Below are 14,210 nucleotides of genomic sequence, written 5' to 3' on the forward strand. Positions count from 1 at the left end.
CGTTCTTAACTCTAAACAAAAGTTAATGTAGGATTAGAGTTTATGCCAAGTAATTTAGAGCATTTCTATTGGTCTATTCATCCAGAATAATGTACACAGTGTACATTTACTACTACAGTGATATACACTTATTGTATTTTTTTTTTACTGAAGTATATTTTCGCATCCATGCTTCCCCCTTCATGTGAATAAGACTGCAGGCTGAGCTGAATCAGCCAAAAAAAAAAAACCCATCTTCCCCTGTCGCGCCACCTGCAGTCATATCGGCTCATCTTTCATTCGGGTGTAGTGAGGGTGGGGTTTGCGAGGGGCGGGGTGGGGTGGGGGTGTTTGTGTGCATGCGCGAGGCTGACCTGAGAAACGAAACTTATCCAGAAGAACGCAACGATACGCTCCATGGAGGGTAAGGTCGGACCTAACGTTTGAACGTTGTCTTTATATTTCTGTTTAAATGTACAGTTACTGCCGTGATGCTGTTCAGACAACATTAGTGATATATTTTTTTTTTTATTAAAATCTAAATGTTTGGCTCTTAAGCAGCTTCCAGGATCCAGGGCAGAGCTGGGAGGTGGACGCTGTGCAGCTCCTGCCTTTCTGTTTCTAAAGTGCTCACGTCTTGTCGTGGCGGCTACTGGACTGCAGGTGAGTGTCAAGAAGTGAGATTAACAGCATAATTAAACAATATTTATTATAATCAATAAAAAAATTATACACCTCTTACAGTAAAGAAACCGATACTGAAATCTGACTGTTTGTTTTTTTTTAGCTATAATTAGCTGATTTGAAATGATAACTTGACTACTGGGCTTTTCTCAGTGTGAATTCACCCTTACTTGCTTATCTCACTTATATCTGTATCTGTTTTTACAGTATTTGAAAATGTTATGAACAATAAAAATAGTTTAAAATGTTAAAATGTTTCCATTTGAGATTTGAGATTTTTGATAAGATAAGATAAGATGAGATAATCATTTATTAGTCCCACAGTGGGAAAATTCTCATTGGAGATTTTGATTTTATAGATACCCTTCAAGAAGGCAGCTGAAAGAAATATCACCTGTTTTTTTTCTTCTACCTGGCTGTATTGATTTCCTTTTTCCAGTTGTTTCTCCACCTACAGTAAAGGCATGGCTTAGGTCACCGTCTCTAAATGTTAAATCAGTAAATCCAAGATTGCCTTTGCTTTCCAAAAAGGTGACCTGACAACACAGCTGTATATGTTTATATATGTCAAGTCTGGTTATTATGAATGGTTAGTGTATATGTAGATGGACAACCAACACAATCCAATGTTTTACCTTGAACATAAAAACACAGGTTATTTAGTTCTCAGTGAAACCCTTAGAACCCTATGAAGTTCCACCGGCAACACAGTTTCCAAGACAGTTCCCTATTCATATCCAACTACTACATTTAATATATGTTAATTATATATTTAATATATTTATATAACATATAACATATTGATCTGATTGGTCCAAAGTAAGGAAGTTATATGCCGTTATACACTGGAACAGGATGATTGTTTAGCCAGTTGTTTTTTTTGTCCATTTAGAAATTTACACACATTAGTTTCCAGGCAAGCTCAGAGAACCTATAACGCAAAATATAGATATGGACATTAATGAGTTAATATCTGAGCAGTAGTGTAAGAAAGTTTTTCTGTGTCATGAGTTGGGTATTGTATTGCAACTAAAAACTTGATGATCTCCATATCAGTATTATCTCTATATCTAATTTTCTCCATAGGTTTTTGGACAACAGAGCAGCCATCAAAGTGACAAAGGTATGGATTTATATAATACTCTTTACCAGTCAAACATTTGGTAACACCCATATTTACTGACCTAAGGGCGTATACCTAAGTATTAAATTAGTTTATAAGCCAAATACAAATAGTGAAGCTAATACCTATGTGCAAAATTATTTATCAAATAATTTAAACAAAAAATCTTAAATTAAACAAATGCCTCCCAAAGTTCCCAGTGCATGTGTTTCTTCTTCAGTCCTGTTGCAAATACCTCCCATGTGGCTCCTCATGGAGTTGCTTCAGAATTTCTAAAGAATGTAAAGTTTTTTGTTTTGAATTTGTTTTGGGCACTGCATTAATTCATAGACACACTCTTAATTGTACAATGTAGTAAATAGTAGAAATGACCCCCCCCCACACACATGCACAGTTTAAAATCTTAATGCATATTTCCATATCAGTGTGGTGTGTGTAGATTTTGGTCTCAGACCTTGATTAGCAATTCAGGTCTAAGACAAATCACCAGCTGCAATTAGAACCTATCAATTGTATCACATTTCCAAGCTCTCACTTTCAATATTCACCAAACATGAGCTCATCTAGGCAGCTGTCTAAAGATCTAACAAAAGTAATCAATGTAGAAAAGAAGTAAAGCAGTAGAGGAAGATGGTCATGGGATTTCAGCTTGTGCAGCATAGTGCAGAATGCTATTGAGAACTCGCAATTCAGGGGAACTGTGGAGGTCAGCTGAGACCTGGAGGACCAAGACAATTCGTGGAGTGAAAACAAAACCCTGCCACGAACCTGCATGAAAGTTTATTGAGTCGAGAGGGTGGTGCGTCATTCCATTGTGCAGCATTGCATGCACAAACATCTTCATAGAAAAGTCATAAGAAGGAAACCTCAGTCATCAAAAGACTCATTTGAAGTATGAGTAAGACACCAGATGAGTGCCGTGCTGTGGGCTGATGAAGAGAACACCATGCCAACTGTGAAGCAAGGGGGAAAGTCATGTTTTCATGTTTTGCTGCCAGAGGCATTGGCAATATTGCATGTATAGAGGAAGAAATATTTTTTTTAGAATAGAAGCAAATTATGGATGCAAACATCAAACCTCTCTTCTGTTAAAAGGCTGAAGCTGGGAAAATGTTCCAAAATATATCTTAAAACCTGACCTAAACATCTTTAGATTTGTGGACAGACCTTAAACATGCTGTGCATGCAAGATGACCCAGAACTAGAGGCCTTCTGCAAAGAATGGGAGAAGATTCCACCTACAAGAACTGAAAGCTGTTATAAAAAGTGTTTGCTAGAAGTGATTTCTGCCAAAGAGTGTGTTACTAAGACCTGACTCTGTAAAGTGCCCGAACCTTATTTAATTTAAAATTATTACTGTTTTTATGTTTTGAAAGGTAGGGTAACTGTGCATTAGGATTTGCTGTGAATATTGTTTTTAATGTTTGATTAGCAACAGAGGCTATGTTTACTACTTATCAATTAAAGAACTTTACAAAATGTAATTTTGGTCAATGAGCCCAAAAATTATGACAACTTCACATTATGATCACCTAATATGCTGTATTATAAGTGGACCGCACGAACTTCGGACCTTGACAGGCAGTTATTAATGCCTGTCCATGGTTTGAACCCTATAGCTGCTCTGTACGCTGTGTAAATAACTGTGGATGAATAGACCAAAAGATATGCTTTAAATTACTTGGAAGTCTTTTGATTGTTTCTGTTTTTGAGATACATGTTTTTCATTGGACAGCAACAATATACCGTAAATACAGTATATAGTATACAAAAATTGCAACAAGAAATAATGCTAATTTAATGATCCAACAGTGCAAGAACTGAATGATGAACTACGGATTCTCCTAATTGGAAAGACTGGTGTAGGCAAGAGCGCGACCGGAAACACCATCCTGCGAAAAAAGGCCTTCACTTCTGATTTCTCTTCATCCTCTGTCACTACACAGTGTGAAAAAGCCCATGGAAATGTGAACGAAAGGAAAGTCTCTGTTATTGACTCTCCTGGTCTGTTTGATACTAATCTGAGTCGAGAAGAGGTAGTCAGTCGAATTAAGCTGTGCATTCCTCTGTCCTCTCCTGGTCCACATGTCTTTTTGGTTGTGATAAAGTTAGGCAGATTTACAGAGGAAGAGGAAAACACTGTACAGATATTTCAAAACATTTTTGGTAAGCAATCTTCCATGTACACTATGGTATTGTTCACCCATGGTGATCAGCTGAGAGGGAAAAGCATTCATCAGTTTATACGTGACAGCCCGAAACTCCTGCATTTCATCAGGACATACAGTGGGCGGTACCACGTCTTCAATAACGAAGACCCGGATGAGCAGCAGGTCGTCCAGCTACTGGACCAGATTGATAAGATGGTAACTGGAAATGGTGGGGAATACTACACCACAGAGATGCTTCAGGAGACCGAGAGAGCAATAGAAGAAGAGAAACAACGCATCTTGAAAGAGAACGAAGCTCAGAGACAGGAAGAGATAGAGAAGCTAAGGGCTCAGACAAAGGATGAAACAGCAGAAATGGCAATCTACAATCTTAAAGCGAAACATGAGAGACAGGCAAGATGGAAGGCTGAGAGAAGCCTTTCAATATTTGAGAAAATCAAAAAATTTTTTAAAGACGCCTTTGATCAAATTTATAGTTTTTTTGAAAATATTTTCGGTTTCCGTACTCCAGATATCCCGCCAGTAAATTTCATGTTCAACCCAGAAAACAAAAAACAGTATAAAGATGGGAATAGATTATACCTCTAAATGACTGAATGTATTAAGCAATGTCAATGATGAGAGGACAATGTACAGTAAATAAAAAAAAAAAATAGTACAATATTGTATTACATCTACCAGTAATACCATAATATATGGTGATGTATGGTAAAACCTTATTTTTTAAATATAATCATTATCATGTTATCATTAGAATAAATCACTTAACCCAGTTCCTTCTTGACACTGTTACTGCAAGGTGATCTGCCATGGCGGATGCATGGATCATGCGTGATGTATGACAGAGATTTACATATTACATACTTAGCCTTTTATGTGAGACCGTCACCACTTCTTACCTTATTGATCCATCTGTACTTTGAAAAGGTACACCATTTGGTTCCTAAAACGAACTCCTAAACAAAAAAACTCAGAAACAACCCAAATTAAACTCTTACATTTTCAGGCTTATATTAGATGAGAAACAATGTAAACTGCCTACTTCTAAAGTCATAGATTTCTTAGCCCTACTCCAGGATAACCTGAGTTCTACACAATGTAGTGTTTTCTCTGATCTAACACACCTGATCCACCTAATTCAGCTCATTAACAAGCCTCTCTTGAGTTGAAGTGGGTGTGTACAGGCATGGAAAACACTAAAAATGTGCTGTGCAGGAGTACTTTAGGAAGGAAGCCCCTATAATAGCTTATGGACCATTTTTAATAAAGATCAAAAGACATTAAAAGACATAAAAGAATCTTCAAGCATTACACCATTCGTTTTATATTTCCTATATTATTCCTGTACTTTGCTTTTATGTTCTACCATGAGATAAAAATAAACACATGAAATACAACCAGGTCATTATTTTGTGTGTGTGTGTGTATATATATGAGGTACTCTTACACATATGAAAGTGTCCCTTGCAATGCCTCTTGCTATGGCAGCTGCTGGAGCCTGACAGATTTGCCAGAGCATTAGCATTCAACTCGAAATGAGAGCAGTGGTGAGATACCCCATCGCATTTATCTTTTCAAAAGGCAGAGACATAAAACCTAATAATGCCTGACGCTTCAGCAGGTAACACCTTAGTCTGATGAAATATGGAAATGCCGCTTGTTTGTTCACTGAAGTCTGCAGTTGGGGGCTGACATTTTCCCACATTAAGCCAGTGTAAGCCTATTAATCTGCAAAACAATTCCATATGTGAAATCCAGAGGCAGCAGAGAGGAAAAGAACCCTCCTGAATTATACCAAAGTTTGGGTGTGATGAATATGTAAAGCTTATCTACAAGCAGGCCTTCTTTGTTGAACACTAAACTTCACTCTCTCTCTCTTTCCCTGCTTGTCGCTCTTACATTTCGATAGCTCTATTACTTTGTTCATCTTCGGAACATTTTAATTTCTCATGCTTTTCTGACAGCTCGGTTCATAATGTACTCGTGCTTTTGTCTCCCAAATTAGAAGGCCAATAAAACATTGATTTGCCTACAAATGTGTTGAGGCAGGGATAAAGAGAAGGATCCTGGATGAGGGAGAGAATCCTATTGTATTGTGTCCTGTAACAATGCAGGTATGGAGGGAAAACTCATTTCAACATCCACTTTAAAGAGGCGTTCAAATATGGGCATTCATCCCGGCCAGTCTGTTTCTTCCTTCCTTCCACCGTTCTTTCTTTCCTTTCTGTTTCTCTGCAGTTAAACACAATGGGGACCTGGCCATATCTTAATTACACCCCATGTCATGTATGTAATTGTCAGAAAAATGAAAAGTCTTCGGCTCTATCAGTTTGCGTGTTGTAATTGTCTTGTCACATCACCTAGATGGCAGGCCTCGGTGAGAGGAGAGAAAAAATTGCTTTGGACATTTACACTTTGCCATATTCTCGCCTGGGAATAATGGGTTCAATTGAAGAAATTACTGCGCCACACCTGCCCTCTGTGGCTCCTCTACAAAGACAGAGTGAGGAAGTCTAATTTACAGGGCTGAATTGTGCTGTGAATAAACTGAATAAATGATGTACAAGGAACATTGTGGCACAGTGTGACCAGCAGATGGAGGTGTGTGTCTGTAGAACGTCCTTGTGTGGACTGGATTGATGTGGAGCAATGTGTGCTGCTCCTCCAGAGAAAGAATGAAGGTGTAGATCCCTGGTGGAAGTTTGTGTAAAGGAGGTATTCCTGCTCAAGACGGAATGGACAGTCTACCTATATGTGGTGGTGCAGCCTGGTGGTTAAATGTGACTATTATAAACCTTTTTAATCTCTGTTGCATATCATCAATGTCCAGTAAAAAAACATGTATCTCCAAAGTAGTGACTTCAGGAGAAATGCTCCTACTCCTGAATTATTTACAGTGTACAGAGCAGCTACAGGGTTTAAACTACAGAGAAAACTAAAAACTGACAAAAATGGTGATGCATGTTTTTTTTTGGACAGAAGCGACATATAAATACTCTCATAGACGTACTTGTGAAATTTGAGTGACTTCACATACATGCGACAAGCTCTATGTTCTGGGCTGTGAACCATCCAATAGAATCCAGTTTAGTCTCACCAAATCGATACCATCTGACCAGAACCTTGTATCACATTTGAGATCAAATAAATAAATAAAATCATGTAAGTTCATTTTATTCAATGTCTGAATTTGGGCCATTTCCATTGGTCTGTTCATTATGAAATATTCCTACAATATAAAGAGCAGCTGGTGTTTTCAAATGATGTTTAAAATAAATAAACAAACAAATAAATAAATACGTGTCAAACACTGAGTGTTTTTTCTTCATGCTTTATGCTTTAACATTAGCATCTTGGTTGCACACAGCTTTGGAACACAAAAACCTTTAAATGTTAGCAGAAGGTGAGGTCAGCCCAGGGTCAGCAGCTCTACTAATCCACTTCATACCTCACCTGCCGGAGAAAACTTTGCGTATCTTAAACCAGAACTGTCAGGTCTTGACTGCAAAGAGCTGCTGTGGCTGCTGGTTTTCTTTCCAAACAGGCTGCAGCATACCTGACTCCTCTTGTTTAATCAGTTGCTGTAGTCTTCAAACAACTGATCATCATGTGCATTCCTGCTCTGTTGGAATGAAAACCTGCAGCCACAGCGGCCCTTTGTGGAGGAGACCGAATACCGCCTCTTCTGAACGGTGACATTAAAGGGCCTGTTTCGTACATTTTTTTGTAACTTGTGTTGCTCCTTGGTTACATATGACATTTGTGTTGGATAATGTACCCCTTATTTTAGAAACAGAATTCTTATTACCGTGCCTTCTTGTTTGTTTGGCTGTTTCATTGGGGCTGTTTATCAGCTTTATTACTGTACTGTAAATGGATATGGTGGACGGGAGAGTGAAAAGAGGTAAAAAATGGTTTGTAGCACAACCATGGATAGCGACAGTATGCTATGGGTGCTGGATGTTTGCCTGTCAACCACTGAGGGTATCTTTATGCTCAAGCCACTTCCAACCACCAATCCAATTTCAAATCTCAAGTAAACAAAGCACTTGACAGGTTATCACATACCGTGAAGCGCACTGCATGTCTTTGCCTCCACTGCTAGAGGCCTCTGTTACATAAAGCTTTGAATTTTTATCTGTCTGATCAGTGCAAGTTCTTGCAATTCCAGTCCATTATGGCACGTTAAGAAATACCGCTCCACCTAGAGGTACATTGTTGGCCTGTCAGATTTTTTTTTCCGTTTTTCTTTGAAACTTGCTGTGAGTGAGAGCAGGTTGGTGTTCTCTGACAGAAGCACACAGAAAAGCTCTTAAAGGACACCGTAGCCTAGTTGGCTGAGGTTTGAAAACAGCATACCTGCGAAAGCCCAGCGCCGGCCTTATTACCGGAGACCTGGATCGCAGCGATGTCTTTGCCAAGTCAACCATTAGAGACTTCTGCTTTACACAGAGCAGTGCCAGGCCCTTCTACTCCTATTACACAGTCACTTATTTACTTCATAGGCCATGGCAAGAGTAACGTGTTTTGTTGACTCAAATTTTGCCAAGTGAAGATGAAATATTGAAATGCTTGATCAGTGCCAGCCCGCATTTGGGTTGTTTTCATCACTTTGGGTTGCATTATGGGAACTTTAAAGCTGACATGATTGTAATTGCACTGCAGGCCATTGAGAATAAGAAAAAAAAGTATTCAAAAGTAAAGTTTACTGTGAGGCGCCAATTTGTATTCGCTGCACAGAAGCAACAATCCATGTGTGAAATGTCATTTGTATTAGCTGAACCAAAGACCCGAACCAACAGCCCCCCCACCCCACTGCCAAGCAGCATCACCTGCACCAGAATTGGTCAACAGTCCAAAAAACTGGAGCAGTCTATGCAGGGATTTGTTTTAAACCCAGTAACACACCGGTTGTGGGTAAGCAATCCTCCAGATATGGGATTATGGACCTTCATTCTCAGCAGCCGGCTGCTTCTGGAAAAACCTACCAAGCATGTATGATGTATGAGAGCTGAATCCGCAGGCTTATCGTGCCATGTGTCACTCAGATAGTGCAGACCTGCCAACCACAGCAATTACAGAAAAACCTGAATTTAGACCCTTGAACGTGAGGGGGCAGCTGAGGCACAACGTCTCCTATTAAAACACCATTACCTGAGATGGATTGAAGTATTTTCGACCAGGTTAATGGTCCCACTGTTATTTTCTGCGGCACATATCGGTAACTGAAGGCTTACTCGCCCTCGCCTGAACCCCTTTCACCACAGAGATGATTTCACGGAGGAAGGATATTTGTTTTCATAGTGCATTCTTGTGGGCTTTTTGGGGGAATCACTGCAATATATTACTGACATCAATCCAGACAGAATATTTTTCAAGCATGCCAGCTTCACAACAGCCTGTCCACATGCAAGATGAATCTGCAGTGCTTTGAATGAGTCTCAGCACTGTATACGACACAAAACCCCAAAACAACAAAAAAAGAGCTAACAATGCAAATAAGCCTCACTAGCATTGCTAAGTTAATTCCCATCAAATTATTCATGCACACAAAGGATAATGACATGTTTTAATCATCTTTAGGCTTATTTGTTAAGAACTCCTTTACTCTTTAAGTCAAGTGTCCATAAATTGATGGAATGTTTTTGCCTGCCTCGGTTTCAGACGTTTTCAGACTGGCGGCGGTGTACTTTTGAGAAATCGCATTAAATGACTCAGTAATCGCATTAAATGACTCTGTTATGGGATTTCTCCTTAATAATTTCTGGGTGGATAATAATTGATAATAATGCTCACACATATCAATGCCACTGCTAATCATTTGTCTGTCTTAATCTGTCTTTATTCATTTTCTAATTCTGAAAGGGGACAAGGACAGAGAAAAGGCACTTCTGAATTATGAAGTTTAAGGCTCATTCAAACAATACTTTCAGGCAATGCAGGGAATCAAACTGACTTAAAATTTCATTCACTTTCATTCCAAATCTATTAACCTAATGCATAAATGATTTAGCCGGTGGGAAAATCAGCACTCCCAGCAACTTACACCTGTCTTTAATCAGCACCGAAAAAAGTTGGCTTAATGTGTTCCCACAAAATGTACTAAATCTTCGTGGAGCTTTAAACATTTCCCAGCAAGCCAACAACCAAGTGTCCTAATAGAGAGTTTCAGTACAGAAGAAGCACAAAGAGACAAAAGTCAGTTGCTGAGTGCAGAAAAGAACTTTAGATGGTCTCTTATGTCTCGGCTTCTGCTGCAAGACTCGGCTGTTCTGCATGATATCATAAAGCTGTCACTGGGGAGCAAGGCAGGGGAGGTCTCTTGAGGTTTCTCACTTGGATCAATCATTTGCAGTAAAGGTGCTTTTGCAGAGCAGAGTAAATGAGCCGGGCACTTTTACTGACATGTGCACTTTTGCCCCACCTGCTCCAGCTCAGCTCATCCTGGGTAATCACTGTCCTCTTCCAGAAATCCGCAGTTATGTTGGGAGAGAGAGAGCATATTAAGAGTTGATAAAAGTTTCAGTACATACTCAACACCATCCAGTCACCACCAGTATTACACAGCAAATGAAAGGAAGTGTGCAAAGTTGCTCCCCGTCACCACATTAATGATGCAATTCGAGGCTAATCATGATGCCTTCACATTTATGCAGTGGTGGCTTTAGAAATGGGTGACATATCTAAAACGAATTGTCTTGTGGAGGCCAGTAGGAGATTCCCACCAAAACAAATTGGAGCGATGCTGTTTTCACCTCACATAAATGATATTAACATATCACTGACAGATTAACCTTTGTAAAAACCTAATGTGATGAACTGTGCTGACAGCGAAGCTCCAAAACACACGCAACCCTGCCCCCTGTGTACTTTAATGCTTTTACTTAACCCCGTAGGCCGTGTGTCTAAGCCCACCCTTCTTCTACACTTTTATTTACCATCAGTTTCACAGGCCCTAACATAGAATCCAGTGGGACTCCACAAGATATGCTTAACTAATTGGTTACCGAATTTAGTTACCATTAGGATCAATAACTGAATAATAAACACAAGCTTCAAGGGGTAAAACAACATTATGTAGCAAATAGCTTTAAATAGGATTAGGAAGAATCTATTGTTACTAACTGTACTGAGTAACATTGGTGAAGCGGGCAGGACAGTACTAACGCTGCATAGCCTGAGCCAGCAGAAAGAAATGCCAATTCTTGCATACTGCTGCTTTAAGTAAAAATAATGGATCCCATTAACTCATCAACTAAAGTCAATCCAGAGGATTTTACAGAATGACAGTTCATGACAGCTGAGGAGAGGTTTCCCAGGGTGCCATACAAGCTAGAACTGCCACTGCATTGGCGTGTTATAACCGAGTTCATATTCAGGTCAGTTTCTGTACACTGACCAAAGGCTGGATTTGAAACATAATACATACGAAGAACATTCTACCCGGTTGAGCAGGTCTGTAAGCATGTATGTCTGCCTACATAAACTGCATTTCATTTGGCTAGAAATGGAACTTTTATTCCCCTTTCAAGTGCTGAATTTACATTTGTCAGTTTGTTCATGTGACGTTGGAACCTACCAAACGTTTTATACACTGTCAGAAAAAAGGGGACTTACCATGATAGATAGATAGATACTTTACTTTGATCCTGAGGGAAATTTAGCAGCCAGTAGCAATTACACAATACAGAAAAGTAATACAATACAATAATTACAATAATAACAACAATAAATAGAATAAATGCAACAAAAAAAAATGCATTTGAACCAACCGGAGATGAAAAGGCAGTGCAGTTATAAAGAGTAAAGAATAATGTGCAGGAGGAGTGGGTATCAGCAGATAGATAACAATACTGAATAAATATGTGCAAGTATTAGTATTTAAGTTAGGTGTCTGTAGTGTCCAGGTGTACAGATGTACATGATGTACATTAAAGTGAAAAATGCAAATTAAACCTATAATTAAACATAGTCTCAGTCCTCATCCGTCCTCCTCCCTCTTCCGGCCCCACTAGGAACAGTTGAATAGCCTGATGGCTCTCGGAACAAAGGATCTCCTGAGTCTGTCTGTAGAGCAGCTCTGTGACAGCAACCTGCTACTGAACTTGCTCCTTTGGTCCATAATGATGGTGTGCAGTGGGTGACCATCATCGTCCATGATGGAGAGCAGTTTGTGCACTGTCCTCCATTCTGCCATCGTAACCACAGAGTCCAGTTTCACACCAACCACTGACCCAGCAGGTCTGACCAGCCTGTCGAGTTGCATCGCGTCTCTCTTTTTGATGTTTTCTCCCCAGCACACCACAGCATAGAAAAGGCAGCTGGACACTACCGTCTGATAGAACATATGAATGTTCAACAAGTTACAAACAATGCAAATGAACCCTCAGGCCCTGTTCCGTCCCTTAAATGGAAAAAGTGCATATTTGGACCTTTTTAAATAACGTAACGTAAAAGGAGTCGAGACAGGAGTCGAGACAGGATGCATGGAGTCAATGCAACTTACAAAAAAAAAAAAAACTTCAGTGGAATATGGTGCAGTTATGTTTCATAACTACAAACACTAAAGATGTACCCTTAAGGGCACCACCCCGATGACTTGAGTGGGCAGCTTTTTTCAAGTATAGAAACTATTAAAGGGCAGATATTAGTGGCAAGGTGAGGAATTTACACAGGGCTGTTCAAACAGTTTAACACCAAGCAAAATGATTGTAAAGTTGAAAGTAAATAAAACGTATTCCTCTTCAGTCTTGGAGAGTATTATTGTTAATGGTCAGGTTAATTATTCAGTTTGCGGAATTGCGGAATTGATTATCTTTATCAGGTGACAAACAGAGGGGAAGAGGGTTTTCCTTGCTTCTGTCAGGGTTTGTTCTTTTTTGTACTTTTTTCCTGCTACCGTCTCCCTCAGCTGCCTCATTAGGGCTCTGTAAATATTTCTGAGCACCTGCACAGGCAGTCAGGATGTAACACATATATTTATTAATTGCACATGTCCCTTTCAACATTTTTATCTGTAGGCACTAACATGCATGTCCTTTCGACCCACGCAATGGAGAAGAAAACAAGCATAAATAAAAAAGATACACTGGACACTCTGCCTGCATGTGTATCTGTCATCTGTGCATTTTCTTTTTCAGCGCAATGTCTGTCCTGTTAAAAAGCCTAACTATGCAGTTTGCCAGGTTTTTGGCCTGTTAGACAGCCCTGTGTCAGGGTGTGATGCAATACCAGCCTTCATATACTATATTTATACAGTGGAGTGAAAAGCACATGCCAAATCTGTTTGGCGTCTTCAGCTGATGGGATGTGTTTAGATATTCTGTCGGCATGCCATCATGTAATGAAATGACTGACTTTTTCAAAATTGTCCAAACCCGAACCCAAAAGATCTGATTAGATTTGACTGTTTTTTTCTGCTTCATAACTTGCGTTCATGAACAGATTAGACTTGTGGATGGATGTGAAAAGACCTATGGAAAAGATCAGATATGCAATCCAATGTGTGAACAGAATGCTGTTGGATTGCTGGCCAATCCTAACCTGTCAGATGTTTGACACTGTTTGAGCTAGCAGAGAAGACTTTTATGTGCCTAGGGTGGAATCTGTAGTGGTTGATCCATCTACCTTTATTTAACTTTACCTTTTACATTCTTAAAAAAAAGGGCACTGAAAGTGTAACATTTTACTTTCAAACCTTTTTTAATGCATAATGTAAAGATTTTATAGAAACGGAAGTGTTTACATTTTGTGGATGTTGTTTAACATCATACTAAAAGGGTTAATGTCTGGAATTTAACCTTTAGGTTTTTCTGTAAATTAGCTTTTATTAAGTTCTGAATTCATTCTGCTGCCGCCATCATGAATTCATCATTGAAGATTAGCAAGGCCGGTCCAGCAGTAAAGACACTGTCATTAAGTTGAGTAGTGTGAAACTGTGGTTAGAGCCTTAGTTCCTGATGAGTATGTCATCGATCGCAGAACATGCTGTTGAAAGATGGTAGTCATAATGTCTGAAAACTGAAAATTTACATCAAAATTGCTGTACAAACATTTAGTGAGAGGTTGCAGATAGGGCCTAAAACTTAATTGGAATAGCTAGTAGTTCTTCTATTGTGTTTCTAAAAGAAGCATTGCCTATTCATATTTTACTATTCTTTTTAATCACTTTATATATTGCATTTAGTTGCTAATTCTATTACTGATATTCTTAGTATAACTATTATTTTTTGGCATAATTTTAGTTTGATTTA

General features: G+C 39.1%; 1 protein-coding gene across 2 annotated transcripts; it reads left to right on the forward strand.

The window, feature by feature from the left end:
* Nucleotides 1-360: 360 nt before the first annotated feature.
* On the forward strand, nucleotides 361-5,353 carry LOC140564794 (GTPase IMAP family member 9-like). Of its 2 annotated transcripts, none has more exons than XM_072690446.1 (4): nucleotides 361-403; nucleotides 541-656; nucleotides 1,750-1,786; nucleotides 3,599-5,353. In XM_072690446.1, exons 1-4 carry the CDS (start codon nucleotides 397-399, stop codon nucleotides 4,543-4,545), a joined length of 1,107 nt encoding a protein of 368 aa, XP_072546547.1. In that variant the 5' UTR covers nucleotides 361-396; the 3' UTR covers nucleotides 4,546-5,353. The 2 variants fall into 2 exon arrangements, with proteins under 2 accessions (XP_072546547.1, XP_072546546.1); XM_072690445.1 differs by having other exon boundaries at nucleotides 382-403; nucleotides 538-656.
* The last annotated feature ends 8,857 nt before the right edge of the window (nucleotides 5,354-14,210 follow it).

Source organism: Salminus brasiliensis, chromosome 10 (genome assembly GCF_030463535.1).
Source record: "Salminus brasiliensis chromosome 10, fSalBra1.hap2, whole genome shotgun sequence".
Lineage (NCBI taxonomy): Eukaryota > Metazoa > Chordata > Actinopteri > Characiformes > Bryconidae > Salminus > Salminus brasiliensis.